At 42.2% G+C, this 18,594-nt stretch overlaps 1 protein-coding gene across 1 annotated transcript; it reads left to right on the top strand.

Moving 5' to 3' along the window:
* Nucleotides 1-544: 544 nt before the first annotated feature.
* Nucleotides 545-11,847, top strand: ap1m1 (adaptor related protein complex 1 subunit mu 1). The gene is made up of 12 exons (XM_061083929.1): nt 545-706; nt 1,754-1,910; nt 2,024-2,091; nt 2,206-2,336; nt 2,842-2,989; nt 3,324-3,450; nt 3,629-3,771; nt 4,858-4,929; nt 5,206-5,364; nt 5,662-5,787; nt 10,528-10,603; nt 11,016-11,847. Exons 1-12 carry the CDS (start codon nt 665-667, stop codon nt 11,036-11,038), a joined length of 1,272 nt encoding a protein of 423 aa, XP_060939912.1. The 5' UTR covers nt 545-664; the 3' UTR covers nt 11,039-11,847.
* The last annotated feature ends 6,747 nt before the right edge of the window (nt 11,848-18,594 follow it).

Raw genomic sequence — 18,594 nt, forward strand, 5'->3', positions numbered from 1 at the left:
CACCTCCTAAAATATAGAGTTATCAACCATTTATCATTTCTTGAATTTGCCCTGTAGTGTTGTGGGATCTTAAACTGGGTTTAATAGTTTGCCTTAATTAGGGCCCGAGCATTGACAGGCACTGACAGACAGTGAGGCCCTATTGAAATTGTGAGGATTGTTATTATTGTTATTCAGGCAAATTAATTGGCTTACATGCTCAAATTCAAATTTTTTATTTTATTAAATTCTTTTTATATATTTTTTTTATATATATTTTTTTACAATTTGTTCTATTTGCCCACAAAAATATGTTGTCATAGTAGAGTAGAAGAACCAAAAGAAACATGGGAGCAGTGAGATGAAATAATTATTTATTTTTAAATTCTAAAGCACCTTGTAATTGCGTTTTGAACGGTGCTATGTGAAAAAATATATATTATTATTAGTTAGACATTAAAATCAAAGAATAAACCTTCTATACCTTTTCTCTGCCTCCTGCGCTGATTCCTCCTTCTCCATAGGGGGCGCTGTGTGGAGAGAGGCCCGGTCGGTGTGAGGTGGAAAAAAAAAACGAGGAAGCCTCTCTTTCCTCCATCCTCCAGTATTATGAATTAAAATCTGCTTGTTTGAAATCATCCCGAAGAGAATTCTGTCTTTACAAACGCGTGTAAATTAATCCAAGATGTCTGCGAGCGCCGTTTACGTCTTGGATTTGAAAGGAAAGGTGAGCTAACTGCACCGGGGGCTGCTACGATGCTAATGCTAGCTGCTAGCCTAGCCGACACATTCCTCAGTGACAGATTATGATGTGGCCGATTCCTGGCAGCAGAGAAGCTAACGCGTTAGCACGGCTTGTTCTGCTAAGTGTCGAGGTTTTAAAGGGTTTAATATTGTAAGTAATAAATGTGACATAGAAGAAGGAGGCTTGTGACAGATGGGGTTCGAGCTGGAGAAGACATCAGGCCGCTGGCTAACCTGCAGCTGGTGTCAGCTGTTAGCTAGCAGCCAAGCTCACCTTGCAAATTCCTCCATTTGACACGTTTTGGGATTATAAGCAACACTTTACATATATTTTTATTATATTCAGACAATGTATATTCAGCCCTGATCGTCCTCTGGTCACTTCGGCTTTAAAGTTACTCATCAAGGTTGAATGGAAGCATCCAGTTCACCAGGAGTTAATGGTGGAGTGCACATATGTTTGACAAAATAGTGACGCTAAGTTATTATTATTAAATATTTCAAGTGATACTGCAGATGTGTTTGAATCTGTTTGAGTTTAGTGGGATTTAAATACCCATTTTTTCCATTTGCACAGTTAATATCAGTGTGACACTAATCTCATGATGTGTGTGTGGTTAAAGATTAAAGAATAGATGTATGAATGCACACATGTAAAAATGCAGTACATTATATGATAAACTTTACTTCTTATTTTTCAATCTGTTAACTTATCAAAAACAATAAACCTCAGGGGCGTGTTGCAGAGAGTGAGTTTAGTGAAATTCTCTTGATTCTGATTTTGATCGTGGGTTGAGAGAACATTTTCCTGTTTCAAAAACAAATATCACTTTAAGTCTGATGCAGATTTTCTCCCAAACAAACCCTTATGGTTTCACTCATCCTCCTGAAAGATATTCCTGGATGCACTGAATTAAAATGGAGGTCCTGCTCTTTATTTACTCAGCTCCAGAGTTCAGGGTTGCTCTCTGGAACAGGCCCCTGGTGTGCAGCCTTTCCCAGACTCACCAGTACTGTTTGTTCCTCTCAGGTCCTGGTATGCCGAAATTACCGGGGAGATGTGGACATGTCGGAGATCGAGCACTTCATGACCCTTCTGATGGACAAAGAGGAGGAGGGGACGCTGTCTCCGATCCTGGCCCACGGGGGGGTCCGGTTCATGTGGATCAAACACAATAACCTCTACTGTATCCTTCCCTGTTAACCTGCAACTTCTCAAAACCTGGTTTTATTCACTTTTTGTGACTGTTTTGACTTTAAACTCTTGCTCCGTTCAATTTCTTGACACACAACACATCAGTGGTGGCAACATCCAAGAAAAATGCTAGCGTTTCGCTGGTGTTCTCCTTCTTGTACAAAATAGTTCAGGTATGTTGGAGATCTTTACCTGCTTCGGTTAATACACAACTCAAACAAACGCATGTGTGGTTTATAGACAGTGTTTGAGAAACAAGTTTATGAATCCACATTTGTGTTCTTCAGGTTTTTTCAGAGTATTTCAAGGAATTGGAGGAGGAGAGCATTAGAGATAACTTTGTCATCATTTATGAGCTGATGGATGAGCTGATGGACTTTGGATATCCTCAGACCACTGACAGCAAGATTCTGCAAGAGTGAGTATCCTCTGTGAGCCTCAGTCTCACTGCCACAAACTACATGTACAGTCATTAAAGATGTGGCCAATTAATACTGTCCTTATTGATTAACCTTTGGATTATATTCTAATTTTTCTTTAGTCTATAAAATGCCCAACAAACATAACAAAGCTCATCTGTCTTTACCGGAGCCCGAACTAAAGTGTTGATATTTCTGTGACTGTAAGTTGAGCTTTTTGACTGGTGTAATAAACTGTTTACAGGTTGCTTTGTGTTACCGCTGTTGTTTTCTTATATCTATACGTCAAAAGGAGCTTATTATCCTGTAAAAGAACCATTCAAACCTTCAGCCCTGTGGTTACTGCTGCAAACAAACTCTGGATTTCCCCCCCTAGTGTTCTTTGACAACAGTAATACGATAACCATGACAATTCTCTGTTCTTCTTTGATGCTTTCTGGGAACTCGCCACCGCAGACAGTTGATTTCCTTTTTTTCCTCACTGTTTATGTTTCTGTCTCTTAGATACATCACCCAGGAGGGGCACAAGCTAGACACTGGCGCCCCGCGACCCCCCGCCACTGTCACCAACGCCGTCTCCTGGAGGTCAGAGGGCATCAAGTACAGGAAGAACGAGGTTTTCCTGGACGTCATTGAGTCAGTCAACCTCCTGGTAGGAACTGCCTGTTTTAGCACTGTGTTGCTTAAGGAATGCCAGTCACAGAGCTGCTGTACTTCCTCACTGTGTGTGTCACAACACACTCAGAGTGTTAAACAATCGGATCTTGTCGGGTTTTCTGTGCTACTCAGATTATACCTCCCGGCTGAAGTTTTATAATGATATTTATGCTTCTCAGTGTCTCCATTGCATTGTTTTATTTGTGACCATTACTACAATACACATTCATATGAACTCCACTGTTAGAGCTCTCCACTTGTGATTGAATCATCTAAGATGCATGCAGCTATGAACAAGTTCTCTGACACAGCTGTCTTGACACTTTCAGGTCAGTGCCAATGGAAATGTTCTTCGCAGTGAGATCGTCGGCTCCATTAAGATGCGTGTCTTCCTGTCTGGGATGCCCGAGTTGCGGCTGGGCCTTAACGACAAGGTTCTGTTTGAAAACACTGGACGTGAGTTCCCTCTCATGACAGGCTGTGGTCTGATTCTGGATTGTCCTGTGTCATACTTCACATCCATGTGTAACCACATGCTGATCCCAAAATATACAATATACCAGTTCATGTGATGCTGGTACGTTCTTCTGGTATTTTGTATCCTTCTGAAATTATCTTTATTTTGTACCTGTAGGAGGAAAGAGTAAATCGGTAGAGCTGGAAGATGTGAAGTTCCACCAGTGTGTCCGCCTGTCTCGCTTTGAGAACGACCGCACGATCTCCTTCATCCCTCCGGATGGAGAGTTTGAGCTCATGTCCTATCGCCTCAACACTCATGTGAGTACTGTGGATTAAACCAACCCTCCCCTTTAATGGACTACAGCAAAATATATAGTCAAGATAGTCAGACAAACTTATAGACTGGGACATTGTCCAATCTAACAACCCGAAAATCAGTCTTATTTCAAATAAGTGGTAATTTAGTTGGATTGATTTGTTCTAGTGTTACTGACAAAAAAATCGTAGCAACCAAATATTGTTATAATATTAATAAAAATGGAAAAGTGATTAAACAATATTCAAAATCATTTAATCTATCATTGTTGCCATATCTACTCTTCTGGAGATACAGTGCCTCGCTTCAATAGAACAGCAATATTTACAACAGTTCCTGATCAAAGGCATAGTTAGTCAATACGTTAAATAATATTGCCATGAAAGAGGAAACATAACCAGATGCAGATTCATCATCAGCCAGACAACACATAATTCATTTACCAAACGCATCGTCATGATTCAGAAACAGCAATCGTGTAATGAGTAATATGCTATAGTCAGTACATTGTGTTAAGAAGGTTTAAAATATGATGGAATGTTTCACAATGGTTTCCTATCCTGTGGGACAGGAAGTAGAACTATGGAGCAGAATTCTTTTGAGGGATGAAATAGTTGTTTTCATTCAATAAAATAGTCAGTGCTTCATAAGTGATTAAACCTTCTAATGTTATTGTTACCATCAGCCTCAGAAATCTAGCGTTTGTCATCTCATATGCTTTAAAAAATTAATATTGTTGGTGGATACACCAAGAAACATGTTCCTTAATTACACAACGTGTCAAGTGGCGCAATGTGTGCTTTTCCCAACATTTCCTCTTTCCACACTGACCACAACACAACACTGGCTCCACACAATACAACCATGATTATAGGACTATTTGTTGTTTGTGTTGGTGGTTGTGGAAACAAAGTAAACTTTTGTTTTATTTTTCTACTTTCATCAATGGTTTAAGGTGTAGTAACACAGTCAATCCATTGGGGGGTGACTGCGGCATGTGCTATTTTAGCTGGTGTGTTTGTCAAACGTGAGAGAACCTGTTTTAAAGTGAATGTGTAAGTAATTACACGTGTGTTGTTGTGTCACAGGTGAAACCTTTGATCTGGATTGAATCGGTTATTGAGAAACACTCCCACAGTCGGATCGAGTACATGATCAAGGTTTGTTACTTCCTCTGTCCTACCAGTGTCCTATTGTTAATGTAGAAAAACTTGAAAAGAACTTGTGACAAATGACTGGACTGCAATAAAGTTCAGTCTGACTTCTGGTTTGTTCTCATTCTTTGCAGAGTATACAGTAATGGTTTGTGTATCTTGTTGTCATGCATGAGTAATCCTGATTGAATAACCCTCATTTAACTCAATCATCGTGAACTGGCACGATCCTGCTGAGGCGGAACGTGGTGCTAAACTTGACCTGCTTGTTTCTCCTCTCAGGCCAAGAGTCAGTTCAAAAGGCGTTCCACAGCCAACAACGTGGAAATCCACATTCCTGTGCCAACGGACGCCGACTCACCCAAGTTCAAGACCACAGTGGGCAGCGTGAAGTGGGTCCCCGAGAACAGTGAGATCGTCTGGTCCATCAAGTCCTTCCCTGTGAGCAGAGACTCCTCAATACCGTGCACTTCGTTACAAATTAATATATCTTCCTTTGTTTGGTTTCTGGGGCGAAGTATTTCATTTTCTTCACCCGATTTAAGAAATTCAACAGTTGTTATTTACTTACTGATGATAAACACTTGATGTTGTTGTTTTTGTCCGTCTAAGCAAGCAACTGAATCGACGTGGAACCCTCTAGTGTTTTTTTTCATCATATCGTCCCTTTCAACATTAAAACACAATAGTTTTGTCCCATGTTTTGTATTAAATAGTTTTTGTTGTTACTTGTCACAGGGCGGAAAAGAGTATTTGATGCGAGCCCACTTCGGTCTGCCGAGTGTCGAGGCTGAAGACAAGGAGGGGAAGCCACCAATCAGTGTCAAGTTTGAGATCCCGTACTTCACCACCTCAGGCATCCAGGTGAGTCCTGCACACAAACACACACACACTCAACAGTTACTTTGTAAATCTACCTGCAAGCAGCACATGGGTAGAGATAAAATGAGCTGAAACGCAATTTTCCACTGGGAGATAAGAGGACTTGGGACTTTGGGAGTTTGAAAATAGAATAGAAAATACATTGTGTTTATTTCCGGATGAATCTATCGAGTCTGTTTCAACAGTTGGTCAAACTGGTTCCTGTTCACTAAACCACCAGAGAGAAGATTCAAACAACCGCTCTCACTTGCTGTTTGATTAGCAGCCAGTGCACTTACACACACACACACACACACACACACACAGTCCAAATATCTTGTAGGTTTCCTTGTCACTGCAGATTTAGAATTCCTGACGTGCCGCTGGGCCTCACATATGTCCTCTCTCTCAGAGCAGGAATTCAAACAATGCATGTAAGTCTCTTTGTTGGCCAGAGGGGGCAGTAAGGCAGCGCCCTGACACTGAAACTCCTTTTCTTTTTGATGCTATTCAACTTGAACTTGGACCCTCGCCTCTTTGTTAATGACAGTGATAGAAAATGTCATTCTCAGTTACAGATAAGTAGATTCATTGGATTTTGATTGTGATTCCCATGAATCTGAGGGAGAAGATAATGTTTTCCTTGGTGTTTGAATGAAAACTCTCGCTGACCACAGACTTGCACACATGTGCAGCACATACAGTATAATCACAGTTGTCCTGTGATTATATGTGTAGCACTACAGTTACTCAAAATTAAGTTTTCCCAGGCCTCGATGTGAGCACACAATGCCAACTTTACAAACTCTTATTGGAATATATCATATGATTTCACAAAAACATTGTTTTCCTCAGTTTTTACATAATTACACATCAGTTTTCAACAGCTGGACTCATTTGACACTTTGCCTTAACCTCTGAAACAAGACTTTTACAAGTGACATATTTTCAGAGATCAAGTGATGTTTGAACCAGAAGTTGTAAAATACCAGAACATTCATTCAAAACAGGAACATGGCATAATATATAACTGACACTGCCCTAAACAAGTAAGAACACATTTCTATAAATGAATAATCTTAGAAAATGAGTCTTCACGTGGCTCAATACAATAAAACAACAGCAGTAATACAAATCAAAGTCAAAATAGAAAAACTCTTTTATATATTTTGTAAACTGTTGACTTCTCTCATTGTGCTTTTTTCATATCAGCTTTCACATCTGTTTATGGTTAACCTCTTCACCAACTATTCCCTCAAGAGTTTCAATATTGTTATTGCGAATAGTCGGTTCCTATTATGTGGTGAACTGAGAACACAGACAAGAAAATGTGCTAAACAAGCAGCAGTGTTGTTTTTGAAGACTTTTTACAATAAAACTTACTGAGTTCTGAATCCAAAGATGGATAATTAAATCCTACTATTCAAGCAGCGGTACAAAGTCTTTTTGGCAAAAATGCTTGTTAAAGCAATTTAAAGGAAGTGTGGGTATAAATCTCTTCAACAGCCTTGGTCACTGAGCATTAATCAATTCTTTCAACTTGTATATGTAATTCAAAAACCTTCTTTAACAGACACCAGCGCCAGTACCAGAGAAACTCCAATTCACGGATTAACTTCTAGGCTGCGTTAATCTCATTAAAAGTACCAAGAGGTCATATTTTCCAGCTTGTCCACATTTCCTGTGAAAGTCAATAAAAATCCTTATTAAGTTGCGTGGCCATTATGCAGCCCACTCGGATACGAGGGGCTCAAGCCCAGTTTAATTGAAACGTAACTTATTTGTAATTGATTGTGACTCGATAAGAAATGTCATTTTTTTAAGGTAATTTGGCAGCTGAAAGAAATGATCACAATTTTGGTCTTTCCTGTAAAATCTTTGCCAAGTCGTAGGCGCTGGTCCCACACTGGAATCAACATCTGCTCGTTTGTCTTGTATGTCTCCATTTGGACAACAGTTGAATTGAGATCTTAAGTCAATGAGGTGTCCGATGTCTCTTTAAACCTGTGGTAGGCCACATAAAAACATTTATTACTAAGGTCACTGAGGAAAAAACTAATGTCAATAAATATACAGGAGAAATCTGAAATAATGCTGATCAAAGTATTTCAATGGTTACACAATATAGATATTAAATATACACATAACAAAGTTAGTCATCAGCCCCGTGTTGTAACCTTTCTAAAGTTAAACGAATTCAAAATGAAATATGATGAAACTCCTCCAAACACAGGCAACCTCTCAAGAACACATTTTCGTTTGTTAATTTACCTGAAAAGCTCTGATTGTGAAAACCACAGAGGAACTACGTCAGGTTCATTTTTCAGATTTTTAAGATATGACTTCTTACAATTTGTTCCCAGCCTTTGAGAAGACCATGATTCTCTCTTCAGGCAGCAGAAGCTTCTCTCAGCAGTCACACGTTGGTGCATCACAAACACAGACTATTAAGACCCATATTCCCACCGAACCCTTGTGTGGAGCCTTATTACAGAGTGAGCCCAGGCCTGGCTTCAGACTCTTAATGCAGTCTATAACACCGCTCTGTACGTGTGAGAAGAGCCCACCAAGTTTAATTAGATGCATGTAAATATCAAAGCATGAGAAAGTTCCTCTTAACTCCACCACTAAGTGCAGGGCAGCACACATGTGAAGTGTGTATGATGCACGTAACTGCACCTTGTAAATTTTACTAGAGATGCAGTAACCCGCCACTTTGGCCGAGTGGCAGCGAGAGCAGAGCGGTAGTTACGCGTCCAAACCTCCCGTCTTTAGGTGATGTCGAGAGAAGCCAAACATGTTGGCAGATGCTTTTCGGGGCCGGAGCTCCGACCGAGATCCTGATAAGTCCAGACCACACATGTAGTCTGTACTTACCCAACGAGATACAACAAACAGTCTCCTTTCCTCTTCTCATCTTACAAGCCATAATGATATTTTGCGGAGTTTGGCTTTTGATGCCATTCTGCTGACTGTGTACCGACGGTCAGGCCGACTGCATGTTTGGCTCCTGGGTTCAGCGAGAAGTGCTGCGCCTGCAGACTCGGTGATCCCGCGTCTATGTGTTTGTCGTCATGCGTCTGGCGGCCACGGCGCTGTCTCCCTCTGACCTCACTGTGTAGTGGAAGGTAATAACAAGGCGGCGAGTACCGAGGCCTTACCAGAGGCCTTGCCCACAAATTCCTGCCCTGTCTGTCCCGCTCTGAGCTGGGAACCATCGTACAGGCGACATCTCCCAGGGAGAGGGTCGCAGCGTGTCAGCATTAACGCTTCCCATCCCTCCCAATAGTGAGAGCTTGTTTTTTTTCACAAGTGTAAGGGACCGTGTGAAAGTTATGTCTGCAAACCTGAATGTGTACGTAGTTATTTGTGATGTATAATTATTACCACCTCGAGATGAAAACGACATAAAACATGTTGAGATGAGATGGGATTTCTCAATGTTGTTGTGGTGGAACTGTAACAGATGTTCTAATAAATCATCATTTATAAATACTATGAATATAAAACGAACAAAGACATTTAGTTAACGTTTCTTTTTATAGTTCTTTGGGCACCTGAGTGGGAAAAACCGGGGGCAATCAAGTTGAGTGATGGTCGGTGTGCCAGGGTATTTTTATCACCTCTTCTCGAAATCCAGCTCTGTGGTAACAGCTCTGATGAAATGTCGGTTAATGGCTTGTGAAAGTTGTGTCTTGATTATGCTGATGTGCACTTCTTTTTCCTCCCAAGCCCCGAACAGAACAGTGATGCAAATTCACTCTGTGTGTACCTTGAAAGCTGCTCTGTAGCTGCTTCCCTCTTCTCAGTGTTACTCATACTACTGCTTCCTCATAAACACCACTACTCTTACTATCAGCTTGCCACAACTTTAAAGGGGGAATTCAGAAGAGAATCGGCCTTTGGAAACTGAAGTAGTCGACACCTGTGTCTTTGAAAAGTTAGCAGCTTGCTCCGTTGCAGAAGAAAGCAATGAGTTGGAGCAAAACCAGTATTGAAACATCCTTTTTCATTGTGCATAAAACACTCACTGAAAAGGCTGCAGAGCTATTGAGCAGATGATCATGGAAAGTGAAGTTGTGTTTTTAGCGTGGATCAGAAACTATATCGGTCTCAGTCTCGTACAGTAAACTGCCTTTCAGTTAACAGACAAGCAACCCACATACTCAACTGTCTAACGCTTAAAGTAAATGATAAAATACACACAGAATCAAAAGGAAGTAAAGTAAATTGCAACTGTATAAACTTGTTTTGGGTTGTTTTTCCTCATATCAGTTGAGGGTTAAGAACAGAGGATGTCCCACCTCGTACGGGTTGTAAAGCAAATTGTAATTATTGACAACACAAATACATTTTGATTGATTGTGCAAATTTAACCACAAATGTCACAAAAAGAAATTTCACATTTGAAAATATTACAATAATTTTTGTTTGCTGCAAACATTGAGTCCTAACCTGCAATAAGATTTAGTGAATTCGTGGCTCTACTTTCTGTTGTGAGTTTTTTTTGTGTGTTGTGATCAGTCCCCTGCAAACCTTGCACCGAATAAATCATTTCAATTGTAAATTTGTTTAGGATTAGGTACTTTTACCATCATTTTGCATTAGAAATAAACCGTTTACATCCTTTCCTGCCTCGAAGAATCCAGTGTTAGATATTACAATTTTAAATTCCTTTCAAGCAAACTACCTTATTTCTCCATCAGTCCTTTTCATATCTTTCTTTTCCTTTCTTTTCAACAGGTGCGTTACCTGAAGATCATCGAGAAGAGTGGATACCAGGCCTTGCCGTGGGTGCGCTACATCACCCAGAACGGAGGTGGGTGAAGAGTTCAGTGATGCTGAGTGCTCATCTGTGCATGTATTAGGCAACAGTTGGGCAATGCAGTGCAATGTGGTGGGAACTAGCTCTGTACTGATGAAGTTCTATGAAAAGGGGATACACTATAGAACATGAAGCAATGTGGCAACGTCCTGCAGAATGTGAGAAAGTGAACCTTTTGTGTTCTTTTTTTTTTTTTTGTGGTTCGATCTTCACACTGAGATATTACCGAGGTTGCGCTTGTTGGTCTTTTTTCTAATGTTGCCACTAATTGCCACACACCCTCATCTCATTTCCTCTGTGTCCCATTCACTCTGGGTGGAAGGCATCAGCCGCCTCCACTGCATTTCTCTCTGATTCCCTCCTTTTTCTTTGTCCATTTGATTAAGTCTCTCCGTTTCCTCCTCAGATTACCAGCTCCGGACCCAGTAGGCAGCGCTGCAGCCGGCAGGTGGAAACCAAGAGTGGGTGGAGTCGAGCCGCTAATGTGCTCCCAATGGCAGGTGTCAGTCCGAGGAGTGTCGGTCTCTGCTTTCCTTTAGTTTTTATTATTTGTTGGAAGTTATATTCATTTCTGATCAATGCGAATATTAGATGGAGCCTTTGGGTAGGTTAAAAAAAAGTAATTATATTTTACTACTGTGTGGGCGAGGCCAAGAAGAGCAGGAGTAATGTTTACATCCAACTGATTCGGTGCAGAGTTGTACACAATCTTTCCCAGTGGGTCAAACGGCTTGAAAGCAGATGTTACGATTCTGGTTTTAAAGTATTCACCTCCTCACAGGTCAATAACACGCTCATCGGTCGGTCTGATATTTTTTACATGAAGCCTCCTCGTTCTGCCACATTTCCTCTTTGTTGATTATCTGTATATATTTGTTACATATGAATGAACTTGGATTCAGTGTTATTAGTTCGATAACTGTAAATTTAAAGAGTTACAAAAATTCCTTCATTTTGTATTATCGTCGAACCATGTCGGAGCAATGCCTTCCTGCTTGGCTGTTGTGCTTTTTATTCCTCATCAGTTTGACTCCCCTTACATTCAGCTTTGCAAAATCAAAAAAAAACAACATGAAATGCTGTGAGTTAAAATTACACAGTAAAGAAAAACAGTTAAAAAAAAACACACGCTCTTTTCCAGCCCAGCACCTGTTTCCCTTCTCTCTCTCCCCCCCCCCCCCCTCTGTGTCTGCAACCCCACTATTTTAAATCATTAAATGTCTATTTAGAGAAAACTGTTCCGTGGTCTGCCTGCGTCATTTCTCACATGATGTCACTGCAGCTCTGAAGGTGAGCTGTGGTGGTGTCATCATCGGCAGGCACCTGTCTGACCGAGTGGGGGGGGGGACGCTGAATGAAGTGGAAAGTTCTGCACAGACACACACACACACAGGAGGAGGAGGAGGGGAGGGCTGGTTTCCTGTATCATGGTTTTCAGCTAACCCTGGACGGTTCTTTCCATCCCATCCTGGAGGTTATTCTCACACAGTGCAGCTCTTAATACCCGGAGCCTGTGATATCATCGGCAAGTGAAAGCCAGCACTCTGTAAATATGCAGGAGCGCTGGGAAGGATGTGACTCAAGCTGTGGTCAGCGGTCACAGACACGTTCGAGGGAGAAACGTCCGACGGACTAACACAGACTGGTTATTGTTCTTGCCAAGCCAGACTGCGGCTGTCCGGCGTGAGGTCATACCTTCAGTTTGCCTCTGAATGGTGAAACTCTTTAATTCGTGTGAGTCACGTCCAAGCAGGTGCTGCAGGTTGCGACTCCGTGTCACAATGACTTGAAATGCCAGATTTGGGCTTGTTAACTCGTCTCACCTTGGACCTGATCCATTTTTTGGAAGCACCTGCTTTTCTTGTAACACCCACAGCGCAGGCGTGACTCGTCCTTAGCGTGCAAGGGCAGTTGGATTTCTCACCGGCGGGAAATCCACTTCGCTTCGGACCAACTGGCGTCCTGTGAGGGGATGGGGGCGGGTCTTAGGGTTGACTACAGTGAGAACCGGCCAATAAAGATGACACCGCTGAAAAACGTTAACTGTAGCTGCTGCTCAGTCTTAAGTAAAAACTGGAGAATAGTTTCTGTGTGGAAAACACGTTTCTTGCTCTTCTCCCTGCTGACTTTGGCAGCTGTGATTGACGGATGGTTCATCCACTCACCTGCCAAGTTTATTGTTTTTTCCCAGCTGCCCTTTTCCAAACAGTTTCCAATAAAGCTGTTCTGTCAGGTGGGCCTAGTCTGGAAACATAGTACGAGTCATCAGTTTTCCATGTTAACATGTGTGCTAAGCCATGTTCTCCTCATGATCAAGTATCTGAAATATGACATCTGTCGAAGGATCTTGACAGTATGTCCTATTTGACATGTTTTTGTTTTTGGTTTGATGACAGCATGGATTTATCTTTTCACCTTATCTCTTGCACCTGTGTTCAGTTTAGCATGTGAACACACGTCCTATCCGGCAGTGATCAGAATGATCGGTATGAGACTCGTAATAACATCTACTCCGACCAGATTACAGTTATCTCTTCTACATCTCTGCCTCTGCAACCGTCTGGGTTTACCAAGGCTTGTCTATTCAAATCTCTGATGACTGTTAGCTCACTTAAAGATTTAAGCATCTCTAAGTCCAAGTCATAAATTCACACACACACACAATCGCAATTTAAGTGGCAGCGGGGCAGGAAAAAGAATATGGAATGAGGTTTGTATTTTTGTGTATTGAGTGGAAAAAAACAAGCCACAGCCACAAGTCTGAAGCTATTCTCAGTCAACAGCTGCTGCACTGATATGTGGTTCCTAAAATGCTTTGCACAGATAGAATCAGGCGACACAGAGCGTTAAAACAATATATAATTTAATAATTAAAGTGCAGTACAAACTTAAACACACCTTAACTACTGTAACCTCAGTCTTAAAGGTTAAAACATTAGTCGCGTTCTTATTTTAATGTACTCTTCTAAGAAGTAATACTTTGGGGCATTTAAAATGACAGACATGAATTTACAGCACTTGATAATGGTTTGAAATATGATTATGATTATTATTGTCTAATCTGTGAAAGAACCACAACAACTTGAAATGAATGTAAGCCAGTGATTTATGCACGAACTGCGGGGTTACCTAACTTTGATCTGGTTTTAAACACATTTAATGAACCTTCTCCTGCCAACAGCATAACTGCATTAATGAGTGAGTAGAGCCGGAACTTCACCTCTCCCCTCAGGTGATTACTCTGGTTGCCATGCCGACCACGCACTGTTACAGCAGATACCGTGCAGAAGTTATTGGCAATGGAAAATAACTATGGTTACTGAACCGCAGTCGTGAAGCAACAGGTAGAGGTCTGACAGCGTGGCAGCGTCGACTTCAAACACAGGTGCGCCACGAGGAACCCTCTGTTTATGGATGCGGAACCCCGGCGCCTAGCAACCGAGGGAAACCCTCGCGTGTCACATTGGGACTATGAACACCGCGTGACGTCAAGACAGGTCGTTCCCCTCTCAGGCATGCATGGTGCCCCTGTAATCATCTGTGTGAAGTCCGTCACCCTCAGTTGTGAAATACAAATAGTCAAATGAGTCACTTTGAGGCCGTAACTGGAGAAAAGGTATTTGACTGGAGGTGAAGCCAGTGGGTGAGACGGGCTTCCTCCCACAGAACGGACTGAAATAGTTGCTGCACCGGTTCGAGAACACCAGGAGCTCGGTGTGTGGTCCGGCTGTACAGCAGGGTATTCCTCAAGTTTCCATCCTCCTGTGTAGACTTTGCAACAATATTGGTTTAAAGAGCATATAGCTGAGTGTTCAGCCTGTTGGCCTTGAGACTCGGGTGTAATCTCTCAGGCTCCGGCCCACACAGCGCTGACAGATAGTGAGCTGAGGCGGCCGAGAGTCGTACGTGACAGTGGGTCACGCTGCCTCACGTTAGCTCAATTACTTGTACTATCACTCGGTCAAAGTGCACGACAGAGGTAAACGTTTGGCCAAGTTGCTATATTTAATTCCCCCGTAAAAATATGTCATGCAACAAGTGTTTTGTTCTGTCGTCGTCTTGGCAACTGACTCATCAGCACCGGAGTCCAAAGTCTGAGAGATCAGCGAGTACAGTAGAGGACGTGCAACCCGTCATAAATCACAGACCACGTTATTATGGACTGGTGGAGCAGTGGATCCCAACCTGTGGGTAGGACCCCCCCCCAACAGAGTGGGTGGTCCCAAGATAGCAAATCCGAGAGAGAGAGGGAGGGAGGCCCCATATATATATCGGGGGGGTTACCAGATGATTAAAGGGCAGAGAAGAAAAAACCTGTTACATAGAATAGTTTATTTTTTCCTCTTCTCATATTTTGTTGTTTTTCTAAAGTGCTGGTTCCTTTTCCCTCCTCTGGCCTCTGAGCCCGAGAGTCCACAGCCACACAAGCGGCTCAGCGGGTCTCCGAGCTAAACGCCTAAATATCATCATGCCAACAATGATAATGATTTGCTGATGTTTAGCAGTTTCAGTGTTTATGCTATATTCACTTGATATCGTCCAAACCTTAATTACAATCAGCCCAGTCGGAGTAAAAAGTTCAGCCTCAAAGACAGAGGCACTGACAAAGAGAAAGAACTAATGGAGCTGTCAACAATCCATTAAAAGTTATTAACACAATCAACTCAGATTAATGATGATATACTTTTCCTGTTTGTATGTGGCCTCACTCGATGTGTACTTCCCACATCCCTCCACCAGGTTTGATCAAAATTGGTTCAGTTGGATTTTGCATAATCCTGCTTAGAAATAAACCAACAACCAGATATTGGTGTTAACGTAACATAAAGACTTCCCTTTTATTGACATGGCATGAATGTTTATTACCATGTTATTAGACTTTTGGAAAGCTAACATTTGCTAATCAGAACGAAAAAATGCTATCAGGTGAAATTTGAAATTAAAATGTTCAATCTATCTTCTGGGGAGCATGAATGTCTGTTTAAAAAAATAGCTGTTCCATCAGTGAAGGAGTGAGGCTCAGGAGGAAGAGTGTGTCGTCCACTAACTGGAAGGTCGGAAAGAACTAATGGAGCTGTCAACAATCCATTAAAAGTTATTATTAACACAATCAACTCAGATTAATGATGATATCATTTTCTAGTTTGCATGTGGCCTCACTCGATGTGTAATTCCCACATCCCTCCACCAGGTTTGGTCGAAATTCAGTTGGATTTTGCATAATCTTGCATAAAAATAAACCAACAAACAGATATTGGTGTTAACGTAACATAAAGTCTTCCCTTTTGCCGACATGGCATGAATGTTTATTACCATGTTATTAGACTTTTGGCAAGCAAACATTTGCTAATCAGAACGAAAATATGCTATCAGGTGAAATTTTAAATTAAAATGTTAACTCTATCCTCTGGGGAGCATGAATGGCTGCACACAATTTAAAAAATAGCTGTTCCTTCAGTGAAGGAGTTAGGCTCAGGAGGAAGAGCGGGTCGTCCACGAACTGGAAGGTCGTGGTTCGATCCCCAACTCCTCCAGTCCGGATAAGTGTGTCACTGAACTCTAAATGTTCCCACGCTCGTGGTCCTGTCAGAGATAGACGAGCCGATTATAGCTGCGTTCTATGAATGTGCATGAACACAATAGGAGTTGTGCTTTGAGTCGTCAATAAGAATAGAGTAAGAATAACCTTTAAGTGGAGTGAGTGACACACCACTATTGTGCTTGCAAGGCTGAAACTGTAAGAAAGGAAATCTGCTCACAACTCATGTCCTTTGCATGTGCTTCATTCAAAGGTTCCACAAGACAAATCTGTCAGAAACATTTCTTCTTGTCTGCGTTTTGCTACTTTCATCAGCCGCAGCTAAAACGACTTTATGAATCAATTATAGATATGTTTAAAACCAGAGAGCGTAACCTCAGACTGTCTCGTATACAGCGAGCTCCACAGTTCACTGACAATAACAGGAAGTCGGCCTCTCTCGCTCTCAGCGCTCGGCCGCTTATATTCCTGGAAAAACTACCCTGGAAACTGTCATGGCATCCAAAACAGAAATGCCGCTCGCCGCTCTGTGTCAGCAGTGCTCTGTTTGTTTTGTCAGTTTGTCCTTCTATTACTCTTATTCAATCTGAAAATAAAGACCAGAGTAATTGCTTTCTAAACATGCCCCACGGTAGTTTTGCATCTGTGCAGCTGAGGAGTAACACTGCAGCAACATGCCCGCTTTGTGAAAGAAACCTGAAATATATGATGACAATTCTGCTGTGAAGCCTGAGGCTAAATCTAAAGGGCAGTTTGAATGATGTTTTTCTTTCCCAACTGTCAGAGATGGAAACAATCCCGATTAAAACAGATCTAAATGTGCTCTGCTTGTGTGAGAAGGATGTCATCCTACATCAAATACATAAAAAGATGAAAAAGCACTTGTACAATCTGTGTGTTGTTGCAAAGGCGGAAGTCTGTCACTCTTTTCTGTCACTGAACAAAACCTTCACAATGACTGTTGCTGGAGGCAGAGTGGTAATCGAGAAGTCTTTTCTTGTGCCACAATAGAGGATAAAATCCTCGTCTGTCCTCTGTGAGAAAGCACAGGACACCTGGCTGTTAGATGTTCGTTCAAAGGCCTGTAGGAGCTTTCAGTCGCCTTATGTTCTTGTGCTTTATCGGGATAAAGGAAGACAAGTGCACTGCGAGCACAAAGACACCTTGCACTCTGGGTAACAGCAACAGCAGATCCTCAGCGAGCGGTGCCACAGAGGACAAACCTCCGCTCCCCATCCGTCAAATTACAGTTTCAACCAGCTTCACGTCGACCAAAGCTGCATCTGGATGTTATCTGGACGGCAGCAGCTGAAATAAACCCTGACGCGTTCATTAGAAACCCCCTAATTCACTATGATTGTGCACCAGAACTCTTTTTGGGGTTTTACTCCCTGCTACTGAAAACATTTGTGTTTTCTCTTCCTCTCGCTCCTCTGGACATCCGATAGCCCCTTGGACGGCGTCCGACATACTTTCTGCTGTCTTAATGCCGGCCAGTTGCACCAAAACGATATTTTAGCACAAGTGCATGGCAACAGCAAAACAAAGAGGCACAAGAGGAATTCTTTGGCCGACCACTTTTTGAATTACTGATCATGTAAAAACCCGCTGTGGCTCCCAGATTGCAAACATCAGTCCTTGGAGCCTGCATGCAAACCAGTCCTCTAAATAGGCCTGTCTATTTCTGTTGGGCTGTGGGGGGAAACATGTGTTTGACATCAGTGTCACTCGCTGGTTGTTTAGCAGCGGGGCTTCATTGTCCCCCCGACGGCAGCTCCACTCACATTAACAGTTGACAATGGCAGATTTCAAAGAGCGGCAGTAATTACAGTGGAATCAACGAGCTCACGTTCGAGGACAGCCCCGGGCACTGAGGTTAAACGGTTCTCCCATTAAACACCGCGTCTCATTCTAACTCGGCCGGCTCTTTGAACAGAGCTCTGGACAGACAGCAGCAGAGTAAACACACGCAGGAAGTACAGCGTGTCCTGCGACCACAGCAAACCGACACGCTCGGCATCGAACGTCGGCGTCACAATCAACTTTTAAACCACTGAAATACCCAGAGAGCCGATGCCTCTGGTGAGAGTTTGGGCAGAAAAGAGTGAACGAGCGTTGCTGAGGAGCTCGTGATCAAAACACATTCCTCCGGCCAGTGGAAAGAAATGCTTAGTGGCTCACAGGTGTGGAAATGTAACAGCTCGTACGTGTGTTTCTGCTAATAAATAATATTAGGTCACATTAAACGTTGTTTCATGAAAGGTTTTTGAGAGGAGGAGGGCGTTCAAATTCAGTCCATGATGCTTTCTTTTTTCCAAAGGATTACACGAAGGAGACAGGAAAAAAGAAAACCTCTAAACAGAGGAGGGAAAGAGGATTTAGCTTCAAATCTCCCAGACTATGATTTTTACTGCATTTTCAGTTTTTTTGATGTTCAACTGCTTGT

The sequence above is a fragment of the Limanda limanda genome, chromosome 13, assembly GCF_963576545.1.
Source record: "Limanda limanda chromosome 13, fLimLim1.1, whole genome shotgun sequence".
Taxonomy (NCBI): domain Eukaryota; kingdom Metazoa; phylum Chordata; class Actinopteri; order Pleuronectiformes; family Pleuronectidae; genus Limanda; species Limanda limanda.